This window comes from Labeo rohita, chromosome 16, assembly GCF_022985175.1.
Source record: "Labeo rohita strain BAU-BD-2019 chromosome 16, IGBB_LRoh.1.0, whole genome shotgun sequence".
NCBI classification, from domain to species: Eukaryota; Metazoa; Chordata; class Actinopteri; order Cypriniformes; family Cyprinidae; genus Labeo; species Labeo rohita.
In genome coordinates, this window is record NC_066884.1 from 18525684 (window position 1) to 18553637 (window position 27954).

The 27954-nt window shown below is 38.6% G+C and overlaps 1 protein-coding gene across 2 annotated transcripts; it reads left to right on the plus strand.

Moving 5' to 3' along the window:
- The first annotated feature begins 319 nt into the window (after positions 1–319).
- Positions 320–27951, plus strand: bcl3 (BCL3 transcription coactivator). 2 transcript variants are annotated; one of them, XM_051132171.1, is made up of 11 exons: positions 320–409; positions 2634–2781; positions 3327–4831; positions 5926–6031; positions 15294–15402; positions 22250–22457; positions 23191–23279; positions 23430–23507; positions 23743–23910; positions 26060–26120; positions 26200–27951. In XM_051132171.1, exons 3-11 carry the CDS (start codon positions 4282–4284, stop codon positions 26715–26717), a joined length of 1887 nt encoding a protein of 628 aa, XP_050988128.1. In that variant the 5' UTR covers positions 320–409; positions 2634–2781; positions 3327–4281; the 3' UTR covers positions 26718–27951. The 2 variants fall into 2 exon arrangements, with proteins under 2 accessions (XP_050988128.1, XP_050988129.1); XM_051132172.1 differs by lacking the exon at positions 320–409 and having other exon boundaries at positions 2589–2781; positions 5929–6031.
- Positions 27952–27954: the final 3 nt, after the last annotated feature.

Genomic DNA, 27954 nt, shown 5'->3' on the forward strand with positions numbered 1-27954 from the left:
ATTGCTGAGTATTTTCTCCTTAAAACTGTAGTTTCCCAAAGGCTGTCCCAGAAATGCTTTTGGAAACACCCCTTTTTTACGTCACAAACTTCAGTAACCAATCACGTCAAAATGATAGATTCCTATCATTAGCATGCAAAATATGCCAATAGGATTATCAGCACAAAACCAAATATTAAATAGAGCATTTAAATGAGCTTATAGATCATTAAATAGAGCACAACCACTAGGCGCTAACCGCTAACTTGAAAAGTAACCCGCCGCAACAGTGTAACAGTATCCCAGAGTCAGACGCACCTCTCCTGCATTACCGTCTGCACTTCACTCGCATATGCTCGCGGGCGCGAACTGGAATCACAAACTAGGCTGCATTCGAGCCTTCAAGGCATTTTGAGGGCGCAGCCGTCAGGTAAGTAACTTTAACAGATGTTACAGTATCTACTGTAGTTGCCCGCTAGTGAAAACATAGTTTTATCGGTCGTTATCCGTGTTTCGCCATAATATCGCGTTCAGTTAGTGGATCAGGGGACTCTGGCTGGTGTGACTGCGTGGGGGCGTGGTTAATTTGCATATTCATAGATCCGCGTATAGTAAATTAGGCAAGGTGGGTAGAGTTACTTTCAACCTGTTTTAAGGCAAAAGAAAAATAATTTTCACAAGAAAAAACATTTAAATATGTCACTTTGATGATCAAATATGTGACCCTGGACAACAAAATAAGTGTAAATTTCTCGAAATTGAGATTTATACATCATCTGAAAGCTGAATAAATTAGCTTTCCACTGATGTACAGCTTGTTAGGATGGGACAATATTTGGCCGAGATACAGCTATTTAAAAATCTGGAATCTTATGGTGCAAAAAAATCAAAATATTGAGAAAATTGCCTTTAAAGTTGTCCAAAAGAAGTTCATAGCAATGCATATTACTAATCAAAAATTAAGTTTTGATATATTTATGGTAGGAAATTTACAAAATATCTTCATGGAACATGATCTTTATTTAATATCCTAATGATTTTTGGCATAAAAGAAAAATCAATAAATTTGACCCATCCGATGTATTTTTGGCTATTGCTACAAATATACCCAGGCAACATAAGACTGGTTTTGTGGTCCAGGGTCACATATCAGTTTTAAGGGGTAAAAAATGTCGACTACAGGGGAACTTTAACAAATGTACATTTTTTCACATCAGCAGAGGGCGCTGCTTTACAGCATTTCAGCATCAGTCAGCAACTCGACTGAGCCCGACAGCTTTCAAAACCGTGCAAGATGCTTTAATGTTCTGACTGAACGATTTTGGTCTCTCTATTGCTACGTAACACATGTCCAAGTTGTGTAGCAAAATAAATTAGGCTATGTGGTTCAAAATGTAAAAACTGACTACTATTGGTTTGAATGCATAAAAGTTTTTTCTCCTAAAGCAGGGGTGGGGAGTGTTGATACTGGAGGGCTGGTGTCTCAGAAGAGTTAAGCTCCAACCCTGAAAAAAAAATACCAGGCTGTATCCTGAAGACCTTGATTAGCTTGTTCAGGTGCGTTTTGATTAGTGTTGAAGCTAAAATCTGCAGGGATACCGGCCCTCCAAGATCAATGTTCCCCACCCCTGTCCTAATGGGAATGTATGAGTGGTACATGTAAATGGAACATGTTCAGCAAAAAATACTTAAAAATTAAATGAGAAAAACTGTCTATCTGTCCATAACGCTGATGATACAGGGGGCAACTTTTTGAGCAATGTTGTCTTAAATGGACAACCAGGTGAGACACAGGGCCTACGACCAATCTAAATCATCCAGACAGAAGTTTGTTACCCATTCTGAATGGGTAAAAAAGTGCCCACACAGCATTGCTCAAAAAGTTGCCCCGTGTATCATCAGCCTAAAATTGGATTAAGGTAGTCATATCAAGCACATGAACACTATGGCCTGGTTTCACAGACAGGGCCAGTGGCCTCAAACTCGATTCCTGGAGGGCCACAGCTCTGCAGTTTAGCTCCAATTTACACCTGCTTGGAAGTTTTTAGTAATCCTGAAGACCTTGATTAGCTGGAACTGTGCAGAGCTGTGGCCCTCCAGGAATTGAGTTTGAGACCACTGTCTTAGACTAAGTAAACATTAGGCCATAGTTTAATTAGAAGATTTCTATAATTATAGTTATAAACATGCCTTAGAAAAAACATTACTGGTGTCCATCTTGAGACAAAACAAAGGCTTTGATATATTTTAAGATCAATCAGTGTATGTTTCTTTCAGTTGAAACAGCTCAGATTTACATTTTAGTCTAGGATTAGACTTAAGTCTGTGAAACCAGGGATATGTGTACTGTTTACTGTCTTTTTTCTCTCTAAAGCAAATTGTAGCCCTCATGTCCTTCTGGGATTAAAAAAAAAATATTATACTGTAAATTGTCAAATGTATTTTGATTATGCAGGAGCAAACCTAAATGCTAAACTGCATTGTGTGTTCATTCAAAATTCAATCTTAAAAGTTCATTCGCAGATCTTGAAATCTTCTTGATGATCTTCAGTTGGCCCATGGGAACTAAACTAGCTGTGATTCAGCATTTTGACTGTATTGTATGTCATCAACTGACAAGTTCAGACCACCATGCACTCTTCTTGGTGTTTTAGGGACTTTAAACACCTATAATTTTTCCGTTTGCTGTTCCATACCCGCTCAACCCCACACTGAAGGAAAGTCCCAAACTGGCCCAGGTAACTCCAAACCCCTGGTGTGAGGAGGAACTAAGGCTAGTGGGGTGTAGGTGGAAAGAAAGAGGTATGACAAAGGTTTTTATTTGCACATAATCTGATACTGTCCCTTTTTTTTTCTTTTTTTTTTTGCAAGATTCTTTGATTGTACATAGGGATAGATCAGATGCTAATGATATTAAATTCTCAGCAAACACAGAACATTTTCTTAGTGTTAGCATATAGTTCTGTCTTATTTTTATTTCTATTTTATTATTGTTATTACTATATTGGCTATTTCCATTCCTGTCCTTGGAGGTTCTATTAGGTTCTATTTTGAACCTAATAGACAGGAATTGAGGTTCTTTAATTTCTATTTTGTAGCCAAAAACTTTTTCAGAACGTTCTAGGAACCAAAAATTGTTATCTGGACTATTTATCTTAAGGGATCTGATCAAAATGGGGGGGTGCTTTCCAGATAAGATGCTGAGATAGCATAGCGTATGAAAGTAAGACATTTGTTGATGTTGTTGACGCTTTGAGTCACAAATCTAATCTATAATGTGAAAAGGGCCCTATTTTATCAGTTCAATCAGACACTAATGATCCGCTGACCGATGTGTATGTGGTCAGAATACAGGAAGACAGAAGGTTGAGCCTGGCAGGTTTCCCGACAACAGCTGAGGGAGATCCCCGCCGGAGATCCAGCCCGCTTCCTACCAGGCACCAGGGTGAACATTTAAAAAAAAGAATACGGCTGAAAGGAAAGCAAAACTACACACCTGTTATGCAACAGCTCGCCACACATTCATCTGCACTAAGAGATGAAAACACAAACGCTGATATACATAAAAAAAGATTCAAAAGATAGATTCAAACACGCCAAACATCGAACAAGTAAACCGAAACCGATTCCATGTTCCCGTTCTACAACCACCCAAAACGAAACTTTAAACTTATACGACGCATAAAATGATACTACATTCTAAGAACAAAGTAACCTACTAATAAATGCTAAAGTTTTCACCTAAACTGCAAAGACCTTCAGCAGCGCGTTTTATCGTGTCGCAAATGGGTGGCTTGCGAACGATTCAGTTATAGCTGAAAGGGAAAACCCCAGAGTTCACTCACCCACCTACTTCCTAATTTGAGTGAATGAGAGAGGGAGACTCTGTGAATTTAGTTCAGATTATAGAGACAGCGAGCAGAACAGCGCAGCGGTTATCATCATGACTGCAGCTCGTGATAAATAATAATAATATTGATAATATTAATGCACATGACATACTGTCATTGCCCTGAAACGTCATTATTCTAGTTGCATGTGTAACTATTTGGGATTTTTTTTTATCCAGGTCTTTTTTTTAATTGATAATTTTAATATAAAACTCTGTGCATGTGAGAAGATTATGAATTTAAGTGCTTCAGTGAGCTGTGCTAAAACATCTTGAGCAAAGCATATGTAAGTATGTTGTTTAATATAGGCAACCTGAGGTGATAGTCATCTTGGGACCGAGTAGAGATTCAGATTTACATGATGTTGGTACAAGGATTCGTCTAGAAGCCATATATCGCCTACCTGAGGACAATGACCATGAGTGGCAGTAATCACACTGTGCGGTCTGTGCCACTGGATCTTACCAACAAACCCAGAGAGCGTGGGAGCTGCGCGCAAACTGGAGACCAGGGTCGCTCCAGACATACTCCAGAAAGACAGGTGGAACCGGTGCACAAGTGCAGCAATGGACACGGAGTTCTTCCATCTGAACCACAGGACACTTGTGATGGACCAGTTTCACAGACTGCTCAAACAGACACCGTGGGTGTCAGGGGGAACAGGACGGGTGAGGGTCCCAAACAAACCCGACCCATATCCCCTAGCGCGAAGTGCAACAAGAACGCTGCAGGAAAACCGTCAGATTCCTCCTTTTCCAATCTTCCGCCAAGGAAACGTCCTTTCCCTGTGGATGTGGATCATGACCGCAGTGGTCCAAGAAAACATCCACCTAGTCCGGCTCCAAAAGTGCTGAAGACCCCCGAGGCTCAAACAGACACAGAGCAACAGCGGATATTCAGTGCATTTGGAGAAAACCCACGCGTTAATGACCCCCGGTTGGTTCCACACTTAACACCATATCGTAAGTTTACAAAATGTTTATTTTTAATGATCACTCACTTTTTATTTTAAGTGCAAATTCGGATGTATTTTCGCAATTTAGTTGGTTATGTCATTGTGAAAGTATGTGTGTCCGTTTGCGTGGAGCGTGTGCGTCTACCATATGATTGCGCAGTCATGGTCAGTCCAATCAGCCAAATACAGTCAACGCGAAACCATTGAGCTGATCAGCAGGATGTTTGGCTCAAACCGTGTCAGTGGGTTAACACACGTAGGTGAAACCAGGGAGTGTTGTAATACATAATGTTTCTCTATTTTTTGCACTATAAACCCAAAACCGCATATTATCTATCCGTTTGAAAAGTAAAGTTCAAGGTAACACAGTTTAAAAAAAATGACGTTGTAAATTTTATGCATGAATTTATGTTAAAGTGCCTGTCTCACACCCTCCCATTGTAGTCATGGTATTTTTACATTTTACAAGTTGACTAAAAGCCTCTGTGGATGTTCTATATCAAATTAAACAAGTAACAGTTATGTCATTTAAACACAACTTCACTTTAAAAAGCTAGATGGTGGTGGTCATAGGCTGGCCATATGATAACCCTTAGCTCATTTCTGATTGGTTAAATTGACAGTCTTGGTGTTACACCGCTCCCTAGTCTCCTTTATACACATAATCTAACATACAAGTAATAATTTCCAAAATTGTGCTGAAAACCATCACACATATACATCAGTACAATCCCCACTCTTAGGCACTAAATTTTTATTTTTTTTATGATAATATGCTATGCAGAACTTTAGTTTGTTAGAACTTTTCTTATCTTGTCATAAAGATAAACAAAACCAAACGTATGCACACTGCAACTGTTCAAAATTGAACCCAAGCATATTACCACCTTATTAGCAAATATCCTGTCATATTACTTCTTCTTGTAGGTAGGATGTAAGGAAGTAGCAATGCAAGAAAATACTTTCTATACAGGACAAAGGTCAATTTGTCAGTGTGGCCATTTACATTTTTTTGAGTGCACAGCTCTTTTGTCATTAATGTTGGTTTGAGATGCATGTTTGTGAAAACTTTTTTTTTTTTTTTCCCCTCTGGGGTCATAGCAGATTGTCCATATTTCCTGCCTCGGCAGCCTCCTCCACTGGAAAGCACTGATCGTCTGATGGCAGATATTGCTGAGGCAACACGTCAGGATGAGGATGGTGACACGTGAGTTTTTTACCCTTTCGTTAAGTGTCAGAGTCATTTCATTGCATGCTGTAGTTCAAGAATTGATTATGGTAAAACAACATCCCTCAAAATTGCCCATCATGCATTTCAGCGTAGGATTTTCAACAGGTGAACGCTATTTTATAATATGTACTGTACATTCAAATGGTCAAGTTCATTGTTAAACTGCACATGGGTTTATTATTAGTAACTGTAGGTAAATTATGAGTTTTTGTAGGGTGGACATGTACTTTCTGTTTGCTTTTTGGAAACTCCAGATTATCCTAGATATGTCACTCTGACTCTTGCTTAGTCACCCAGAACAAAAAGAAATCTAAAAATATTCTTAAGTCATAGGTCCAGTGTGCTTAAAAAAATGTAGACGTCCCTTGTGTTTACTGTAGTCCGGGTTGAATCACGTAAGTCAAGAACATAGTCACTGTGACCACTGTTACCCAGTCCATTTCAACTTCCTGTTCAAAAGGATCACCAAAATCATTTTATCTGATGATCCAGACTGAGGAAAGGGATTCTCTGTTCTTTGTGAGAGAGAGAAAGGGAGATTGAGTCTGGAGGAGGGTATGTCTTGTGGGTATGAGTAAGAGTAATTGAGAGAAACTGGTTTTCACTATTTCACGTGCTGTTGTTTCAGGGGTTGGTTTTATGAGTGTGGCTGGTTATGAGGATGTCAGAGATGAACATTCTGACTCCCTTAGGCTTTGGTACTAGCACAAACACATGTACTGTGTTACTGTAATATCTGAACCTTCACTCAGTATGAAAATATCATTTTTCATGTGAGCTAGACTTCTCCAAAAATGACACCTGGTGTCACGCAATATTGATATCAAGGTTTAGTCAGCAGCAGTTAAAAACATCGCTGTACTTCTATAATGCTTAGTAAGCAAATGAAGGCGATTCCAATTTTGAGAAATGAAATGATAAGTGGAGCACTCCGATTTTTTTCAATTCGTATTTTTACTAACCAGATCTTTATTTGACTCACCCTGCATAGATACTTAACAACAATCCCATATATTTACTTAAAGTGATAGTCCACCCATGATGAGAGGAAAGCTCTGTGATCATTACTCACCCACATGCCATTCCAAACCAGTGAAATGTCTCTGGAACAACAAAAAAGATCCTTTGTTTGTTGTCAGTAGGCGGTCAAAGCGAAATTCGAACTTGAACCCATTGCGAAATCTGCATGGGGAAATCTTTCACCCTCAAATGTAATTTCCAATTGCATTAAAATGACTGGATTCGCCTATGAAAATTCACTGGACAAATATGTGTTCGCACCTTCAGACTTTCATTCATCTTCAGCACACAATTCATTTTAAATCTCCAAAAACTACATAAATATAGGGTAAAAGTAATCTTTAATGGTTTGTGCACACCAAAAAGCGAACTTTATTTATTTGCATAAGTAGATTACATACAAAGTCAATGCAAAAACGCGAATAGATGTGAATTCGCACGGGGTGACGCAAATTAATGATTTGAATAGAGGGTTTGCACTTACGTCACGATTTGTTCAGTTACCCAGATGCGCGGCCATAATGGCAAGACTCAGATGGATTACGTGGTTAATGTACTACTGAATACTTTTTTTTGCTCATTTATGCGGTCTAAACCATGGAAAAAGTGTGTGTAAGCTGTTAAATCGTATAAAAAAGGGCTTAGTAAACAGGAAAGGGCACAATATTTTGACAAACTAAAGTTAATAGGTAGTAAAGATATGTACAAGTAGTATAAATTAAGATATTAATTAAAATATATGTATTAATTAAGATATTAGATATTAATATTTCACCTACCTGAGCGGAAATGATAAGAACATACACAAATGTTGTCAAGCTTCTTGCCCTGGAAATCCTGGTTCAGTTTGGCCAAACGAAAATGCCTTTTGTTCCTCAGACATTTTTTTGCTCCTTGATTTGTTGGCAGTCTATACACTGTAAAAAACAATTTGTTGAGTCAACTTAAAATAATTTGTAACCTGTCTGCCTTAAAATTTTAAGTTCAGTCAACTCAAAAAAGGTTTATTCAACTTGAAATGTTAAATTATACTAAGTGACAACTTAGATGTTTGAGTTGAATCAACTTCAAATTTTAAGGCAGCTGGGTTACTTACCCATCTGTTAAGTTCAGCAGACACAAATATCTAAGTTGTTACTTAGTACAACTTAACATTTCAAGTTGACTAAACTTAATTTAGTTGACTGAACTTAACATTTTAAGGCAGCAGGGTAACAAATTATTTTAAGCTGACTCAACAAATTGTGTTTTTTATTTTTAACAGTGTAGTACTCCAAATGTTTTTTTTCAGTCCGGCTGATTAGTACAGCCCAAAACATGACAATAATTGACCATTTTTAGCAGCAATAATTGGCATAACATGCCAGTTTTGTTGGTTTGAAGAAACTGTTTACATTCAGTGCTGACAATATGGCCCACTGAAGACACGTCCTGAAAATACTCTATTGAATGCATTTAACCACGTACATTACTCAGCTGAACGCACAAGCGCTAGTTCTTCTGTCTTAGAGCGCCATTTGCTGTTAAAAGCTAAGCTCAGAATCGATTCCAGAGAGAATCGCAACGCATTTGGAAAATCAAATCGAATCGATTTATTGTCACACCTAAACTAAATTTAATCAACATCTAAACAATGATCAACGCACATACATAGAGGACATCAAATATGTGCACATCAAATATCACGCATGTAGTGTTTATTACGTTGAACGGATGTACAAATAAATTATGAGAATATTAAACATTTCTTTATTTGTGTTCTGAAAAATTCGTATGGGTTTGGAACAACATGAGGGTGAGTAAATTATGCTCTTTTGGACATAAAAGCACCAGAAAGTAGCCTATCATAAAAGTGGCTTGTATGACTTATTAGATAAGAAGCCATATTTTGAAGAACAGATAATCTAATTTATGTAGTAATAAGAGTTCATTAAAAGAGCAGTGATTCCTGAATGAATCATTCTTTTGAGTCAGATCTCCTGATTGAATCACTTTATCTAGTTCACAGAATCAGTCTAAATGATTCACTTCAAAAGTAGCACTGTTTCTGTTCTCAAAGATCAAATCACTGACTTTCTCCACTGGAGGATAAATATAAAATAGTGGCGCATGATGCTAGCAACACCAGGGTTTAAATCCCAGGGAATGAATGATACATGTAATGATAGTAGTAATACAGCAAACAAGTCAGTCATATGAACCCCTTTTATGGTGCTGTTGCTTGTCATTGTAATTGCGTGGAAAAGAGCAACCAGTACAGTTCTTCTGAATTTCTTCTTTTTATTTTGTTCCACAGAAGAAAGAAATTCATGTGTAAGTTTAAAATAACATGCAAACGATGAGGTGTACTGTTACGGTGAACTGCTTTCTTGATAAAATGTTTAGTTTTGTTGTTATTTTGTTGGCTTTTATTGGTTAGATTTTTTAACCACATTCTTAACCACATTTCTTCCATGAACTTAGCAAAGTTGTTAGCGAAGTTTGGTTTCCAGTAGATCCCTGTTTCCTGGTTTCTGTCTGTTGTTTACATGCACATCTGTCAATCATGCTCTTCAATCAACTGCATTTGCACAAACAGAAAAACAACATTCTCTAACTTTATTTCTCTCACACTGCCTCCCCCCTTGTCTGTACTCTCTTACGTCAATGGGCGTCTCATGCTCTCACCTTGTTTTCTTCTCAGCGCTTCACAGACCCTCACTTTCGGGAAAGCCTGATGTGAGTGCGAGTCTGTTGTGTGACTGCGGTTTTTTCAGGTGTCTTTCTCTCTCTCTCTCTCTCTCTCTCTCTCTCTCTCTCTCTCTCTCTCTCTCTCTCTCTCTCTCTCTCTCTCTCTCTCTCTCTCTCTCTCTCTCTCTCTCTCTCTCTTTCATCTTTTTCAGTGCTTTGTGTGTTTAAAATGAATGGGCTCAAAAACCCAAACATCCGCTCTTCACTTCCTCCTTTACCGCTTTTTCTCTGTTGCTTATCAGTCTTTTTCTCCCCCTTACGCTCTGTACTGTAAGCCTATATACCTGTGCCATTTTTACTCTTCATACCTACTTTTTCTTCCTTCCTCCTCTTTCATAGTTTGCATACTTATATGAAGCGCCATAAGGTTGCATGACAGGTCATACATGTTCTATAAGTGTAGTTCAACTAAAAATAAAATTTGCTCATCATTTACACACCCTCATATTGTTCAAAACTTGTATGACCTTCTTCACTCTGTGGAACACAAAAGAAGTTCTTTTGAAAAATGTCTGTTTTTTTTTGTTTGTTTGTTTTTTGGTGTGTTTTTCTGAAAAAATAAACTTCAGATCGACTTGGAAAGACAAGTCATGGATTTGTTTTTCTGGGAATGTTTTAATGCATTGTAAGTCACTTTGAATAAAAGTGTCTGCCAAATGTGTTAATGATGAAGATTATTAGGTTATAAGTGATGTGAAGGCTGTTTTTTTGCTCTAGTGGCTATGCAGAGAAACACCTTGCTCGTATGGATTTTACAGTCTCGTCTATTCCTGTAAGTGTTTTTATATGAGTGGTTGCATGTCATGTGTTTGGCTCAGGCTGTTTATGTCTTGTCTCAGCCTCTGAGTTTGTTTGCTACAGCAGAAGCAGGTCTGTGTGCTGCAGGGGATGTTAGAGGTTTGTGTTTCTGGGCTGTACAGGATGCCACACATGCGCCACTGCCCCGCCATGAGCCCTTCATCTCCTTCTGATGATGTTCAGGTTCCTACGTCAGTCTCAGCCCAGGCCTTATCTGGGGCTGCGGTCTAACTAACTCTCAGTCACTTCCAGGAACCCAGAGAGTTTCATCTGTCGAAAAGAAAGAGAGAGAGAAACTAAATTCTAACCTGCAGTATAGTAAGTGACAGCAAAGCCAGTGATCATCACATACAGACAGACACGTGATAAGAATGTATGATAAATGGCCAGATAGTTTACAGTAATATTTAGATTATCTAGATTAAATTGGGGTTATGATGGGGTTGTTTATCCAAAGGTTGGCTTTTCTATGTCAGCCACAATAAAACATCATTAAGCATTAAAGCCTGACCATATTAATATATTTACATACTTTGCTGTGATGTTTAGATTGCAAGGCCATTACAATAATTGTACTTAAATGGACTTTTTTAATTTGCATTTTATTTAAAGGGATAGTTCACCCAAAAATGAAAATTCTGTTATTAATTACTCACCCTCATGTCATTCCAAACCTGTCTTTTTTCATCTTCAGAACACAAATTAAGATTTTTTTGATGAAATCCAAAAGCTTTCTGACCCCGCATAGACAGCAATTCAACTACCATGTTCAAGGCCAAGAAAGGTAGTAAGGACATAATTAAAATAGTCCATGTTACATTGTGGTATTCTTGTGAACGTGCATCAAAGACTGACACGGAAGAGAAGAAATTGTTGAATAAAGTCTTTTTTTTGTTTTCTTTGAACACAAAAAAGTATTCTTGTGTCAGGGCAAATTGCCTTGCTCTATGGATATTCCCAGTTTAAATCCCGACTTGAGGACCTTTCCCAATTCCGCCCTCCTTTCTCTTCCGCTTTGCTTCCTGTCAGCTCTGATCTGTCATACAATTACAGTTGAATCACTGATGCCACATTGACTTTTTTACTGATGTCCTTACTACCTTTCTGGGCCTTGAACGTGGTAGTTGTGTTGCTATCTATGCAGGGTCAGAGCTCTCGGATTTCATCAAAAATATCTTAATTTGTGTTTCAAAGATGAATGAAGGTCTTACGGGTTTGGAACGACATGAGAGCGAGTAATAATGACAGAATTTTCCTTTTTGATTGCACTATCCCTTTAATACATTTTAATGTGGGAGGGACAATCAAAAATTTAGTTGAAGGAATAGTTCACACAAAAATAAAAAGTTGCTGAAGATGTACTCACCCTCAGGCAATCCAAGATGTAGATGAATTTATTATTTCTTCATAGGAACAGATTTGGAGAAATGTAACAATACATCACTTGCTCACCAATGTGTCCTCTGAAATGAAGGGGTGTCATCAAAATAATGGTCTAAACAGCTGATAAAAGCATCACAATAATCCACAAGCAGTCCACACTAGGGTGACCACCTGGCAATAGTGAGCACAGTAGATGTGATTTTGTGCGATAATGCGGGATAATGCGATAATGTGTGAGACAGACACATTTACTGTTATGCTATGTAAATACTAATTTACATCCGTTGTCATATGTGCTCATTTATGTTTCTGAGCGTGCACATATAAGAGAGAGAAAGTGCGTCCATTTTGTGTGAGAGTGAATAGTAGCCATTAGCGAGAGAAGGCATTTGTGCTCGTGCTTTTTAATGCGCCCTCACATTACAATAATGCGCTCTGGACATTTGTCATTAAAATAACGCCATAGAAACTATTAAAATAAGAAGAAAGTCGTGTCTGAAAGCTGCATTGATTTTTTTAATTTGTTAAAATGAATGGATAATATCGTGTTTTTCCACGTGCGCTCGACCATTTCCGTCGGTGGTGTTAGATCAGTTCATGAGGTCCGCACATCCTTTGCAGGAAACTAGGCCGCAAAAAGAATAAATAAAAAGCTTTCCTAAAAAGGCAAAAAAACATACACTGAACGTACACTTTTGTTTTTGCCCGCAGTTTTCATGAGATGAACTCAAAGATCTATGACTTTTTCTATGTGCACAAAAGGCCTATTTCTCTCAAATATTGCTCACAAATCTGTCTAAATCTGTGTTAGTGAGCACTTCTCCTTTGCAGAGCTAATCCATCCACCTCACAGGTGTGGCATATCAAGCTGCGGATTAGATCGCATGATTATAGCACAGGTGTGCCTTAGGCTGGCCACAATAAAAGGCCAAAGGGGGGGGGGGGTAGTGCAGTACAATGCAAAGCGAGACAAGTGGTCACCCTAGTGGTCACCCTAGTCTACACAACTCCATTCCGTCTCATTCTGATGGTAAATTTTCAGCCAAATTTTCAGCAGTCTACTGTTCCTTTAAATTTGTATTGATGTTGTTTTTTTCCACAAAATTCAAGTTCAGGAAAGTTTAAGATTAAACAATAACTGGCAGATCACCTGCAGACTTCCTGCAAACTTTTTTTTTTCAGAATATCAGTGTTTGTTAAAAAAAATACCTATAATGAATAAAAAAACTTCCCTTTCCTTTCGCAGTGATATCTTTTATGCGATGACGTGTGCGCCGTTGCGAGGGCGGAAAACAGTCTCTTCAACAGCCTGTCAATCACATGAGATGGTAGTAATTATCAAACAGCAATCAAGTCCTGCCCTACATTTTGTCTCATTTGAGTCTTAAGACAAGACAGTTGCAGTTTCCGCCTTTTTTGTTTTTTAACCCCTGACCTTAAAGACCCCTGCACATATTACAGCACTTACTGAAACTGCAGTAGCCAGAGATTTGTTAATTGTGTGTTATTATTTGTATTTACTTTTTTTTTGGCAAAGATCCTATGTCTTTAATGTGGCCTTTGCACTGTGATGCAGGCCAATCTAACAAGTTCTGTGTAAAAATATAATCCTTAGACCTGACACTCCTTGATCAACAGAGCAATGTCTTTTCAGAAGGGCTGAACACATGGCCCTGACGGCAGAACTGAAAAAGCATGAGATTTCCTGAAGTACAGTGACGTTGAGCTCACTTACAGGAAAGGCGACAAATAAAGAAAGAATAAAGCTACTAATAAACTCTTCTGCTTTCTTATCAAAAACCAAGGAACAGAGAAACTGTGATTTGGCAGTTCACTGAGGCGGGTCATAGCCTGAGTCAGGCCAGCTTACGTTCATTTTGACTAAATGGCTCTTCTCTTCCTCTTTTGGTTTGAAGCTTTGCAAAGGAATGTTATTTTATGGTGACTGTTGCTCCAAACAATAAGTTAAGGAAGTCAGGTTGCATGGTGTGTAGACATTTAGGGTTTTTTTTTAAATAAAACCTGCGTTTTTTTCCACATGTCAGGTTCTTATATTTTATCACCTGTTCATATACATGTTAAATATATGGATTTTTGATTATATATGAAGTATTTGATTTCATCCTCTCTTTATTCACAAAATCTTGCCACAATGGAATAACCCATGTGAAGCAATCACAATGTCCCTTTATAGGATAGTATTTACATTTATATCACTAGGAATATGAATCAGCACCATAATTCAAATCATTTGCTCTCCCACTGTCTGTGTTCCGGGTTGTTTCATCCCACAATGACTCAATACGAGTCAAAAGACAATATAAACAATGAGTCCCTGTTCCTCTCTGTTCCCTTTTTCTCTGTCCTGCTTTCATTTTTCCTGCAGTTGCAGTATGACTTCCCATCAGGCCTATTAACATTCTTGCCACATTCCTAATGACTGTTTTGCAAGATATGATAATGTTCTACTACTGATTTCTGCACTGATAGCAACCCCAAGTGTTAGTGCTGCTAAAAAGTGTTTTAAAATTATATTACCTTTTATCATGATGACTTCTATATGTTACATTGACCTTGTTTTAAATATTGTTTTGCATGTTAGAGTCATGAATGGCTAAGCAAACAGAGCATGTTAGACTCTTGTAATAGGCTGTAAATACACTGTGCTTGTGTTTCAAGTCAGTGCAAGGTTCTTCTGTGTAAGTTTCTCAAGGTTTCATGGGAAGTTCTGCTAGAGGAGTCTGAAAAGCACAGAAAGCCCCTAATGCAACTGTAAATATAATGATAATTAGTATTCAAAACAGACAGAACTGTGCCATTGTCCCTGAGGGCAGGAAGTGACTTCAAACCAAAGTAGCTGTTACTGGAAGCAGATTTTGAAAGAAAAAAAAACATCATTTAAAACATTTCATGAAGAGTCCCTCTCTCTTTCTCACACAATGTTTTCTTCCTGTTCCCAAACTTTGACTTCTACACTCTCACCTCAGAGAGGCTTTCTGTGAAAAGATAGGCAGATAAGCATTTCCCTGTACTCACCGACACTGGTTGCATTTAGAGCCACTATGTGCGAGATGAGTCATACACATGATTGTCACTCAGGTGATGGGTTATTCATTCAACCTTTTGAACTCATTGCTTGACCTATGCAGGCCATTAAAATGACACTCATGCCAGTATTGCTAAAAGAAATGCATCACTTTACATTCTGAAGTTGCTAGTTTTGTTTTTGGGGTTTAATGTTAATGTATTTACACCAGTATGCATGCTGTTGTTTTTAGTTGAATAATGCATATGTCTGCTTTTGCAGGCCTCTTCACATTGCTGTGGTCCAGGAGAACTGCCAACTGGTCATCTGGCTAACTGATATATATCGACGGGGCCGCAAAGATCTGGATGTTTTCAATAACCTAAGACAGGTATGAAGGTTCTTAGGTACACCTAAGAAGTGTATGCATACACACACACACACACACAAAAGCAAGCAAACTCTGTTTCACTCAAAAAAAGGATTTGCAATGCTTGTTCAAATTGCTTGGTTAAAATGAGCAGAAACAACTAAATTCTTGAAAGTTTCAGTCCACTTAAGTTTGTAAAAATTAATTGTGCTTAATCATTTTGTGTTGGGACTACATGAATCATTTTTGTTGACACAACTACCCGAAATGTAGATGTGTAGTTCCCAGCGTGCTTTTGCATTAAGAGGGAATATGTTGACAAAAATGGTCATTTTAAGTGTTTTCAATGAAATAAAATGACATGTTAGAATTTGTATACATGTAATGCAAGTTATTTTTGAGATTTTTGAGTTTTGAGGTTACTACTGTACAGAAGAGTAGCGCTCACGCTTAGGGTGCTGGCATCTTCATTGACTTAATGATTTATGCAATAAGCAATAACTTATTGCCAGTTTTGAATAATGCCAGTCTTCCTTGCTCAACTCTTATAGTATATTACAACTATGAATAAAATTGATGTTAACATGCCAACATGTGTTAATTATTTAAAAAAATAGCATGTCCAGTGAACTTAATAAAATTAAATTAAATAAAAGTAAGTACTTTTCCACGCAATTAGTTCAGATACATACAACAAGACTAAAACAAGTTCAGTTAAACAAATAATGTTTAGTTGGCTCAACAAAACACTATTTGTTTAACTGAACTTGATTTAGTCTTGTTGTATGTATCTGAACTAATTGCATGGAAATGTTTACTTTAATTTTATTAAGGAACACGTTATTTTTTTTCCAGGGTAGGTATCATGAACTAATATTTATTTATTTATTTAGATCAGTGGTTCTCAATCAGGGAGGCGGGACACACTAGGGGGCTGAAGGCAATTGTGCAAGGGGGGTGTAGAATGACCTAAAAAATTAAATGAATAAATTATTAATACAATTGATATTAGTGTTATTGTTATGAATAAAATCATCATTTAAGTACTTACAAATTAAATACTGAACTATTATATATATATATATATATATATATATATATATATACATTTTTTATAGTTCAATTATTTTTATAGTTATCAATTAGTTGCTTATATATAGTTCAATAGAAATAAGTTCCACATAGAATAGCTTTGAAATTCGTGCTGACCTACATGGTTTTTGAGGCAGGATGTAGTAGGACAAAAGAGAATTAATGTTATTGCGATTGTTGGATTAGAGGATTTAATGCACAAAGAACACCAGGCTAGTTAAACCTGAATCTTGTCTCTCTAGGGCATATGTTGGTCAGCTGTAATTTCCACAGATATGTTCTTAACTGTCACATGATACCTTTAGCTAAGGTTTAAGCAGAAGAGGAAATTAGTCCTAGGGCACTGTTGTTCTCATGCAATGCCACCGAACTGCTCGTGGTTATTTGAGCACTTTTAAAAGTGCTGGCCTGCCCACTTGTGTGCTCACCACATGCCCACCACAAAACACACAACCTGTACCCTCCGCCTCATCTTTCTCCTATGTGTCAGCAACATAAAGTGAGTGCACAGACCTGTCGGACTGTTCCCAGGCTTTCACATCCTGTTCTTCTCCTTTTCTGGTTGTGCTAACCCATACTTCCACCAACCGCATTATCAATTACCGCCATTGCATGTCTAGCCAGACCTCAAAAATCACCTCAAATTCATGTTTAGGTTTCACTTGACGTACGGACGCACTCTTTCACACACACAAGCACGAACACTTGTACATTCACAGGCAGTCGGCAGTTACCAGAAGCTGCGCATATGTCTTAGCCACGGGCTGAAACTTGTTTCTGTCAGATTGTTGAGGTTAACTTTTGTGTTATATCCTGTGTTCAATTCTTATTTCCCCAGAAATGTGAACTGCGCATCAGCATGTCTTTGAAGCTCAGCTGGAGTTTTGAGTAACTTTTGTTGCAGCCTAGCTTGAAAATAACTGTTTTGGTGATTCCAAATCCAAGATTACCAAGTAAATACAGTGAACATTGCGATATTATAACGGCAGGTAGATGCACAGCTGACTAGTACGGTACCGAGGAAAGTGTTACTACAGCTATCATTATTACTACCACTAGAAATTGTACGTGCCAGAATGACTTGTATCACTTTGTCTCCATTTCCACTCCTCACTTTTGTAAAACATGATTTTCCTCCCACGTTGGTCACGACCGAACACTGGCACTGACATTTGAAAAGCACATGAGAAAAAGCTTGCGGTGAGTGTGTACGACAAATGTGTTTTTATGATAAGTGTTGCCTTTTATCAGTCAAGCAAGACCACAGCTGATGAGTTGTTTGCATGGCTCTAAATAAATTCAGTTTACAGAAGTGTATGTTTTTTATACTAGTATGAGTGTATGTGCAAACACAGTTAAAGCGGCTGCTGCATGCATCTGAACTTAAGTATCCTCATTCCGAGAAGTCACATGACCCCCTCACACCCTGGGTTGTTTCTCAACATACCTTGTGTTGAGGTTGCAGGGTATTAAAAGGGACTTTCCCTTGCGCTCTCTCTCTCTCTCTCTCTCTCTCTCTCTCTCTCTTCTGCAGCCTTGTAACATGCTTATCTTTATATTCTGAATTATAAAAAATGCTTTTACCACACGTTAAGGACCAACTGATCTTCACAGAAAGACTATAAAATGGCCTGACTATGTATATTAGCATTCAATTCAAGTGAACGTAAAATCCAAAAAGTGCCTATTTACTTCCTTAATGCATGTTCCTGGTTTTATTGTGATTTGTTGGTGCATGTTACTCCGAAGAATCTTTACCGTAATCTTTATTTAAAATGTCAGAATGTGCTTATGTCAGCTTGCTTATGTCACTTAATTTGAATGTTAATCAATAGACAAATAGCTACCTTGTTGGAAATAATAGCTAAAACCAGCATAAACTTGCTTGCTGGTCTTAGCTGGTCGCCACCCTGGTTAGAATGGTAAGTTGGCCCATTTTATATGGGTTTTGGGCACTTGTCAGATGGTCAGATGTGTGTTAATGTTAACCAATAGCCAAATAACTAACTTGTTACATTTTCTGGTCTCAGCTGGTCTCTTTTATCCTGGTCAGACTGATCCGTTGGCTAGTTTTAGTTGGGTTTTGCTTACTTTTCAGATGGTCAGGCTAGGGGACCAGATGGCTGGTAAGCTTAAAACCAGATGAGCACCAGCTTGGCCAGGCTTAAATCAGATAAGACCAGCAAACTGGCTGGTTAAAACTGGATTTAGCAAAACTCATTAAGATCTGGTTCCATTCTGGCATATGTAACATTGGCCTTGTTAGCATGCCTGCCTCCCCAGGGTTCGAATCCTGCTCAGAGCAGGGCAGTTAGGACCGGGGGAGGTGGGGTTACATTGGTGCTGTGACCCGGACGGGACTGAGGTTTAGGGGGGTGAGTGTAGGTTAAACCTCACTCCCCTGATCTCAAGAGGTGCACTAGTGACTGATGCTAAAGGCTGTGGTCTTAAGCATTCTTGTTAACGTGCCCACCTTTTATGATGGCGACCTGGATTCGAGTCCTGCTCAGAGTGGGCGGTTAGCACCGGAGGGGTTACCGTGGTGCCGTGACCCGGACAGGACTGAGGCTTGGGGGGTGAATGTAACAGAGGCCAGCTGGTAAGAGCTGTGTGGGTAAACCTCACTCCCCTGATCTCAAGAGGCACACTAATGTCTGAAGTTAGAGGTTGCTGTGTGCTGAGTGAGGCAGTTTGGACTGGAGGGATTACATTGGTGCCGTGACCCGGGCGGGACTGAGGTTTAGGGGGGTGAGTGGAACAGAGGCCAGCTGGTAAGAGCTGTGTGGGTAAACCTTACTCCCCTGATCTCAAGAGGCGTACTAGCAACTGGTGCTAGAGACTGTGGACTTTAGCGGCCTTGTTAGCATGCCCCATGATGCCGTCCCAGGTTCAAGTCCCACTCAGAGCGGGGCGAATAGGACCGTAGAGGTTACATTGGTGCCATGACCCAGAGGTTTAGGGGTGTAAGTGCAACAGTGGACAGCTGGTAAGAGCTGTGCAGGTAAACCTTATTCCACTTATCTCAAGAGGCCCACTAGGGACTAACGCTAGTTGGTGCTGTCTTTAGCATACTTTTTAGCGAGCCCACCACCCATGCTGGCAACCCGGATTCGAGTCCTGTTCAGAGCGGGGGGGTTAGGACCAGAGGGGTTACATTGGTGCCAAGACCCGGACGGGACTGAGGTTTAGGGGGATGAATGTAACAGAGGCCAGCTGGTAAAAGCTGTGTGGGTAAACCTCACTCCCCTGATCTCAAGAGGCACACTAGCGACTGAAGCTAGAGGTTGTTGTCTTTAACGTCCTTGTTAGCGCACCCACCTCCCATGCCGGCAACCTGGAATCAAGTTCCGCTCGGAGCAGAGCGGTTAGGACTGGAGGGGTTACATTGGTGCCGTGACCCGGATGGGAGTGAGGTTTAGGGGGCCGAGTGTAACGGAGGCCAGCTGGTAAGAGCTGTCCAGGTACACCTCACTCCCCTGATCTCAGGACGCATGTTTGAGGCTGTGACCTTTCGTGTCTTAGTGTGCCCACATCCTATCCCGGCAAACCGGGTTTGAGTCCTGCTAGGAGCGGGATGGTTAGAACTGGAAAGGTTACAAAGGCAAGACCCACTATTTATGATCCAAGCAATTCTCCATGGATCGTACAAAATACAATTTATTTAGCAGTTAATGTCCTTTTTGAATGTTCTTCACATAAAAGGGGTCAATTTCAAGTGTGACATCAATGTATAAAAACAACTATTTGTTTACATTTTTGTTGCATGCATTGAGTGCATTATTTATTTTTTCCTGTATTTTCTTGTCCTTGACTTTTTGTTTCAGCCCATTCATCAGTGCTAAATCATGCAGGCTTTAGTTTCAGTTCACTACAGTGCATTTTTGGCTCATGCATTTGTGTCATGAGTCTTCCCCTCAATCGCTTTCCTTATTCATCCAACATTCCCCTCTTTTTTCATTCTTTTTTTTTTTCCTGTGTTTACACACAGGAATGTGAATCTAAGGACACACTGCAGGGGAGAGGAAAGGGATTTTCCCTCTCTGATCCATCTCTTCCCTTCATCCCTTTGCTTAATCATTTCTGGCTCCTCCTTTCCCTTCCTGCGTCTCTACTCCCTCCTTTTCCAGGCACTTACAGTTTCTCTTTAAACCTTTATTGGTTGTATATTGGTCAGTTACTGCAGGTTCATTGGAATTGTAAAAGGAGAAAGGCACTGTTACGCTAGAATTTCTCTTCTCAATGTAATGTGATGTCCTTTCTTATACAATTTCCTGTTTCAGGGCTTGTCTAAAGAGGATGTGAGTGTGTTTTATCCATCGCTGTTCCTAGGTTAGATTTGTGATACAATTGAGTTGAGCACAAAGAAAAACCCATCAAATTTTATGTGTGTGGTAACACGTCTTCTAGCACATGCATACACCAGCAAGTGTATGATGCTTGATGAGTCAGACAGGATTCAGGGAAATAGGAGCGTTGTTTTCATAGGAAGGGAGGGCCAAAGTGCATTGTGACACCAGAGGAATTTCTGTCTTCATTCTCGCTGTACTTTTTTCCCTGCTGTGCCTTACTGGAACATCCTCCCTCTAGTGTCAAACCAACCCCCTCCATTTGTAGTTTAGAGCCAACTTTACCTGTTGTCAGATCTGAGCTGATGATAATCTTTAGCGGGTATCATTAAAAAACCACAAACCTCTCTTTATCTTTCGATCTTCTTCTGTCAACAAAACAGATACATAATAGATTATTTAACTTAGTGTGCAGCATTAGCTTCCAATATTAGCAAAAATGATAATATCCAGTGTAGTTAGTTTATGTCTGGATGATAGATTTACCTTTTCAAGTTCTGAGTGCTTTATTTTTGCTTCCTTTGCCTGAGGTAAATGAAAGATCTCTGAAGAAACTAATGCTGTGTGTTGTCATCTTGACTCAGTTCTTGTCGGTTAGGCTTGGTGGTTTATCTCTTTCACTTTATTATTTAACTGCTGTCAAGTTCTTTGATGTAAGATTTTACCTCAGGTGAAGGAAGCAAAAATAAACTTGCCCATGATTGTTTTGACCAAGATTAACCAACTTTTCACTCACCTAATGGACACACAAGTTTTGGCTTGTTATGGTTATGTAGGCTAACGTAAGTTATATGAGACATTTAAATCAGTTATATATTAGTTGATATTTTTCAGTGAATTTATCACTCTACTTTAACCATTTTATAGTACACAGAGATATAACCCCCACAGACATTGTAATAATAGTCACAATAGTTTTGCAATAGAAATGTTAAATAACCAACAGTAATCTTTGCAGATAGTAAGTTCTTGTTCTTTTCTTAAATCCTTAAAATAAAAAGAACCATTACCACCTCTAAAAAAATAATCATTTGGTCTCCACCAGTGTTCAAGTCATGGTTATGGCCTTGGTTATACATGTTTGTTTTACCTTAGGGTTTACAAAGGGGCGTTAGCCCAGTTTATCTTATTATTATCAGATCTTTGGAACTGACCTTTAACCTGTTAGACAAGTTTCAGGTTAGCAGCTACGGTTACAGGAATCCATACCAGGATGTGACTCAACCTATTAGCTCAAATATACCTGAACACTATATCAGACATCAGTGTGGTAGATTTTCAAGATACACTGCTTAAATATTGACTTGCAATAGGAGTCATGGGAGTTTAAATATAATCGGGCCTTAAATATACTGTGGATTTGATTGACTGAATCAGTAAATTGTCTTTCTCTCTCTCTCTCTCTCTCTCTCTCTCTCTCTCTCTATCAGACACCATTGCACTTGGCTGTAATCACCCATCAGCCTATTTTAGTGAAAGCTCTGCTGGAAGCAGGCGCTGACCCTGGAGCTCTGGACCGTAACGGACAGACGGCGCTGCATTTGTGCTGCGAGCACGGAGAGGCCGACTGCCTGTCTGTCATCCTCAGACACTACCCCCAAAACCCCTCGCCCTATCTGGAGATCAGGAACTATGAGGGTGAGTGCTGGACCTGGATCTATATTAATATATGTGTATGCATTTTTGTGTTTTTTTTTTTTTTATGTAGCCAAATTAGTCTTAGGCAAATGTTATTTAATTCGCATATGGATGTTCTGACACTACACCTCTCTTGACTATCGTCCTGTTTAGTACAGCAATAAATACATAATCATGAAGTCTGTCATTATGCAACACTTCTAAAAAACTGTACATGACTTCAAAAGGCAGAGCTTTATTTTGCTGTGCGCTTTGTTCCACTGGGGGGGGCAGTAGACAGAAAAAGAGCTTGCTAGTCACAGATTTTCCTGCTTGAATGTGTGATTATGTTTAAGAATATTTTTGTTTATCAGAAAGGAGACAAGTATATCGCCATCTCGCTTTATTTGTAGATTCTGGCACAATAATTACTTCTTTTAACAGTATAGTACTCAGAAAACCTCTTCTGTACTACTAAAAAAATATGCTGAACAGTTTTTTTTTTTATATTTTATTCTATTTTTAGGTCAGTGTGGTCCTAAACAGTCCTTACAGTTAGTATTGGCTTCAGTCATGCGAATGAAACGTAACATGAGACATTTCCTGTTGCTTTCACCATTCAAAAAGTCCCTAGAAACACAGTGAGAATGTGTATTAGTGCTATTGTGTATTTTATCCAATGAAACATGCCCAAACTTGTTTCAGTGGGTCATTCATCATGTTACACCCTGAAGATTTTAATGTCTAATTTAAGGTCTGACGCCCCTCCACCTGGCTGTGCAGAATGGTGACAAAAAGTTGGCAAGAATCTTACTGAAGAGCGGAGCTGAAATCAACGCTGGGGTCAGTGAGTTTATCATAATTTCCACGACCTGTTACATTTTCCGATGTGATTTTTCTCATGTATGAGTTATTCCTTTCTGTGCTGTGAGTTATAGGGTTTACTGTACACGCTATTTGTTTGTTGTGTTTCTTTTTACTCTTTTATCACAGGATAATAAGAGCGGTCGAAGTCCACTGGTTCATGCTGTGGAAAACAACTTTACTGACATGGTCATCTTTCTGATCGAGGTGTGTGTGCACAAATATTTGTTTTTTCTGTTGTGTTTTTTTCACACTTCAGATGTCAAAACTGATGAGTCATCATTTCTGTCACACCTTCTGTTCCGTTCATTTTTCTCTTGTACTTTGCTGTTATAAGCACAAGGATGAACATGTATAACTATGAGCCTGAAATCTTTATTACTTAGATTTGAGTTGTGAGCAGTTATTAATATTCACAATGTCTTTTTCTGTGCACTGACAGAGTGGGTGTGATGTGAACGCACAGTCTTACAGTGGGAACACAGCGCTACACAGCGCCTGTGGCAGAGGTCATATCGAGATTGTCAGGGTCTTGCTGAAAAATGGAGCTGACAGTAGTGTGAAAAACAATCACAATGACACAGCCATCATGGTGGCAAACAACAAAAAGGTAAGAACTGAAAGAAAGAACGAATGAGGCATTTATATAGCGCTTTACTGTGTACTGCTGTACACCCAAAGCGCTTTACAAACATATAAAGGGGTTTCTCCTCAACTACCACCAGTGTGCAGCATCCACCTGGAAGATGCAAAGGCAGCCACAGTACAAAAAAATAGAAAATAAAAAAAAGATTGATAGAGCCAAAACAGTGGATGTGGATTATTAGGAGGCCATGACTGATAAAGGCCAGTGAAGGAAATAAGGTCATGACACCAGGGATAGACACCTGCTATTTACGAGAAGTGCCATGGGATTTTTAATAGGGACTTTAAGTAACAGCTGAGAACGTAAAAATCACTAAGCAACTGTAAACAAGATGGTGCAACACGGCATTCAGTCATTTATTTATGTACAAATGATGGATTATGAGGAAGATGTTTTGTTCGCTTCACATCATCTCTAGTCACAGTGCTACCTGAGCTGCTGGTGCTAACAGCAAACACATGTTTGATCAAACAAAAAACACCAATGAAATCTGACAACAGCACTCTCATAAAGCTTGATTCTAATGTTCACATGCCATTAAAAAAAAGTTTGTTTTTGATGCTAGACCAGCCAATGTGCATGCTAATGAGCACAAGTGTGCGAACGCTGCCTGTTTCTATTGAAACCGGAGCTTCTAACGACTGCTGCAGTGATGCAATGACTTTACTAATCAACGATTTGCTCTTTCGTTTAGAAGGCGGGGCCTAGTCGCCATATTGGGCATTGCACTTTCTCCCATTCATAAAATAATAGGAGCGCACAGTCTTCCTGTATATAAAGTCTTTGAATGAGTACAGCAAACCAGCTGTTCTCCCGTAGTATACGGTTACAGTAGAACGTCAAGAAGTAGCGGTTAAAGTTGCGAACATACAATATTACATCGGGATGCCATTGCTGTTCCTTTAAGTCCCTAATAAGTCAGGACCTTGGTTTTATGTCTCATGGCATTTTATAAAGAATGGCATTAGTGTATTTGGAAACATACTGTATGTAAAACAGTCTTGCATAGTGATTAATGTATTTACAATATAAAGCATTTTTTTCTGTTTATCAGCATTAACATTAACAAAAATACAGAATGTTGTTTGTCTTTCATAAAAACAGTCAATAGATTCAGCAGAGTATATAAAATGCAAACACTGCCTACAAGTGGTGATTCACAGAACTTTCATCGCTCAGATTTATTGCATATTACTGTATATTTATACATTGATTACCAGTGAGACATGTTGTATGAAGTCCCATGAATACCCTTTAAGAAAAAAAAAAAATCATTGCAACTTTACACTCTGCAATTGTGTTTTAAAATCTCTGAATCTTTAACATAAATAAACATTACATATAAAAATTATGTTTAAAATGCTTTAACTTTTAGAAACTTTAGCTTTATATTACTGAAGTATCCGGAATAGATACCATTTATCATATATATTCTTTACATCGTCAAATATTCAAGCTCAGTTCATCTGTCAGTATCAACGTTACATTATTAAAGGGATTGTTCACCATAAATGAATATTCTGTCATTAATTATTCACCCTCGTGTCGTTCCAAACCCATAAGACCTTTGTTCATCTTCAGAACACAAATTAAGATATTTTTGATGAAGTCCGAGAGCTTTCTGACCCTGCATAGGCAGCAATGCAACTGACACTTTCAAGGCCCAAAAAGATAGTAAGGACATTGTTAAAATGTGACATCAGTGTTTCAACCTTAATGTTATGAAGCTACGTGAATACTTTTTGTGCATAAAGAAAACTAAACTAACAACTTTATTGAACAACGACTTCTCGTCCGGGTCAGACTTTTACACATGTTCATGGGAGTACCAGAGAGCTTCAGTTGCATTGCTGTTTATGCAAGGTCAGAAAGCTTTTGGATTTCATCAAAAATATATTAATTTGTGTTCTGAAGATGAACGAAGGTCTTACAGGTTTGGAAAGACATGAGGGTGAGTAATTAATGACAAAATTTTAATTTTTGGGTGAACTATCCCTTTAAAGCCTCCACGGCTTGTGGCATCTTGAATCAAAACCCCATTTAGCCTCATAATCATCTATGTGTATCATTCTGTAACTCTTCTAAACAAGTATTTATGTGGTTTTGTCTTAAGGTATCTGATGTGCTGCGTGGGAGGGGAACTCGCAGCTGCACTGTGAAAACTAGCAGTAATGGTAAGAATCTATCTGAAATGACTAGAATGAATTTATTTCTAAACACCTCATTTAAGTACATTCTTGCTCTCGTGTTTAGGCTCCCTGTCCCCTGGCAGCTCCAGCCATTCTCCCCGAATGACTCCCACTTTTCAGCGCAGTGCGTCGCATTCTCCTGTGACTCCAGTTTTACCACGCAGTCAGTCAGCAGAGAATATTTCAGAACGTCAATCACCAATGAACAGCCATGAAAAAACACTGCAAATGTTGCCACGGACACACCATAATGTAGCAGTGGACAACAGGGCGGGCTATGGAATGGGACTCCATCATTATCCATATCTGATACCTGGGTACGATCAAATTAAGCCCACTGTCTCTCATTTCCAGAGAAGGATGCTAATCGCAGAATGCCCTCCTTACTATCCCACTGCTATTCAAACACATCCATTATACTCAGATGCACAGATCATCTTATTCCCCGGTTTCAGTGTGCCGGTCACGTATGGCTCTCCTTCACAGGGTGCCGGTAACCGATCACGGCCATCCAGTCGCAGCAGTGACCAATCAGACATGTCTACTGTGAGTGTAAACAGTGAAGAAAGAGGTGTGAGTTGATAGTTGCTGGATGTTGAAGCAGCTGGTTATCTTAAAGGGACAGTTCACCCAAAAAATATAAATTCTGTGGTTATTTACTCACACTCATGTTGTTCCAAACCTGTATGAGTTTCTTTCTGCTGCTGAATGCAAAAGATATTTTGATGAATTTTGATAACCAAACAGTTGCTGGTAGTATGGAAAAAATACTATAGAAGTCAATGTATACCAGCAGCTGTTTGGTATGGAATGACTTGAGGGTTACTAAATGATTCTTTTGGGGCAAATTATTTCTTTAAGAGGTTTTGTGTGAATATTTGTGGACAACATACTGACTGACTTATATGTATGTAAGCATTTTGCAAATATGTTGATTCTGATGCTATGAATTTTTCTAAATCAATAATGTGTGAGTGTATACTGTATTAGTGCTACCAAGTGTTTTGTTACGTATTTGAAATAATTATGGTGATTTTTTTTTTTACATGTATTATAAAGGGCTGTGATATTTATACTTAAAGAACAAGACAGCAGAATTTTCTCTTTTTTCCTGTTTTCATTTGCGATTTTGTTTTGTTTACCATTGAAATTGCATGTTGCCAGTGTGTTTATTGGCGTCGTTTTGGTTTTCCCCATGTTCAGATTTTCCAGATTTGAGTTATTCAAGTTCGTATGACACACACACATGCACAAATCTTTAACTGCATTCATGTTAACAAAAAATGTACTTGTCGAAAATTGTATGTCACATTTTGAGGCTTTTAAAAAGGTATTAGGGTGCACACATGACAGCTGATATCAACCAATACAATGCCTTTAGAGGTCAGGATACATTAGGTTTATCTAATGAGCAAACAGCCATTGTCAATTATTATCAAAAATGCCATGTACGCAAAATCCCAAAATTGTGACCTTGGGCCACTATGTGCCAAGTCTTTGAATGGCAGCTGGAAGTCACTATCTGATGAAGTTTCTATCATAAATTATGAGTTCTGACTCACTTGTAGAATGCTGGTGTGGAAAAAATGGTAAACTGTAGGATTAAAACCATTGCCAGAATCATGTGAAACTGTGATTTAAAGTATAACCACATAGGCTTTGGTATGAATTTGCCATAGTTGTACTTAATGGTGATGTTTCTGACAGTTAGGTGAATGTATGAATTTTGTTTTACATATGAATGTGTAAATATAAGGCAAGCGTAGTATATAGTATATAGTCTAATTCACTATGAATAAAAAAACATATTTTTTTACAT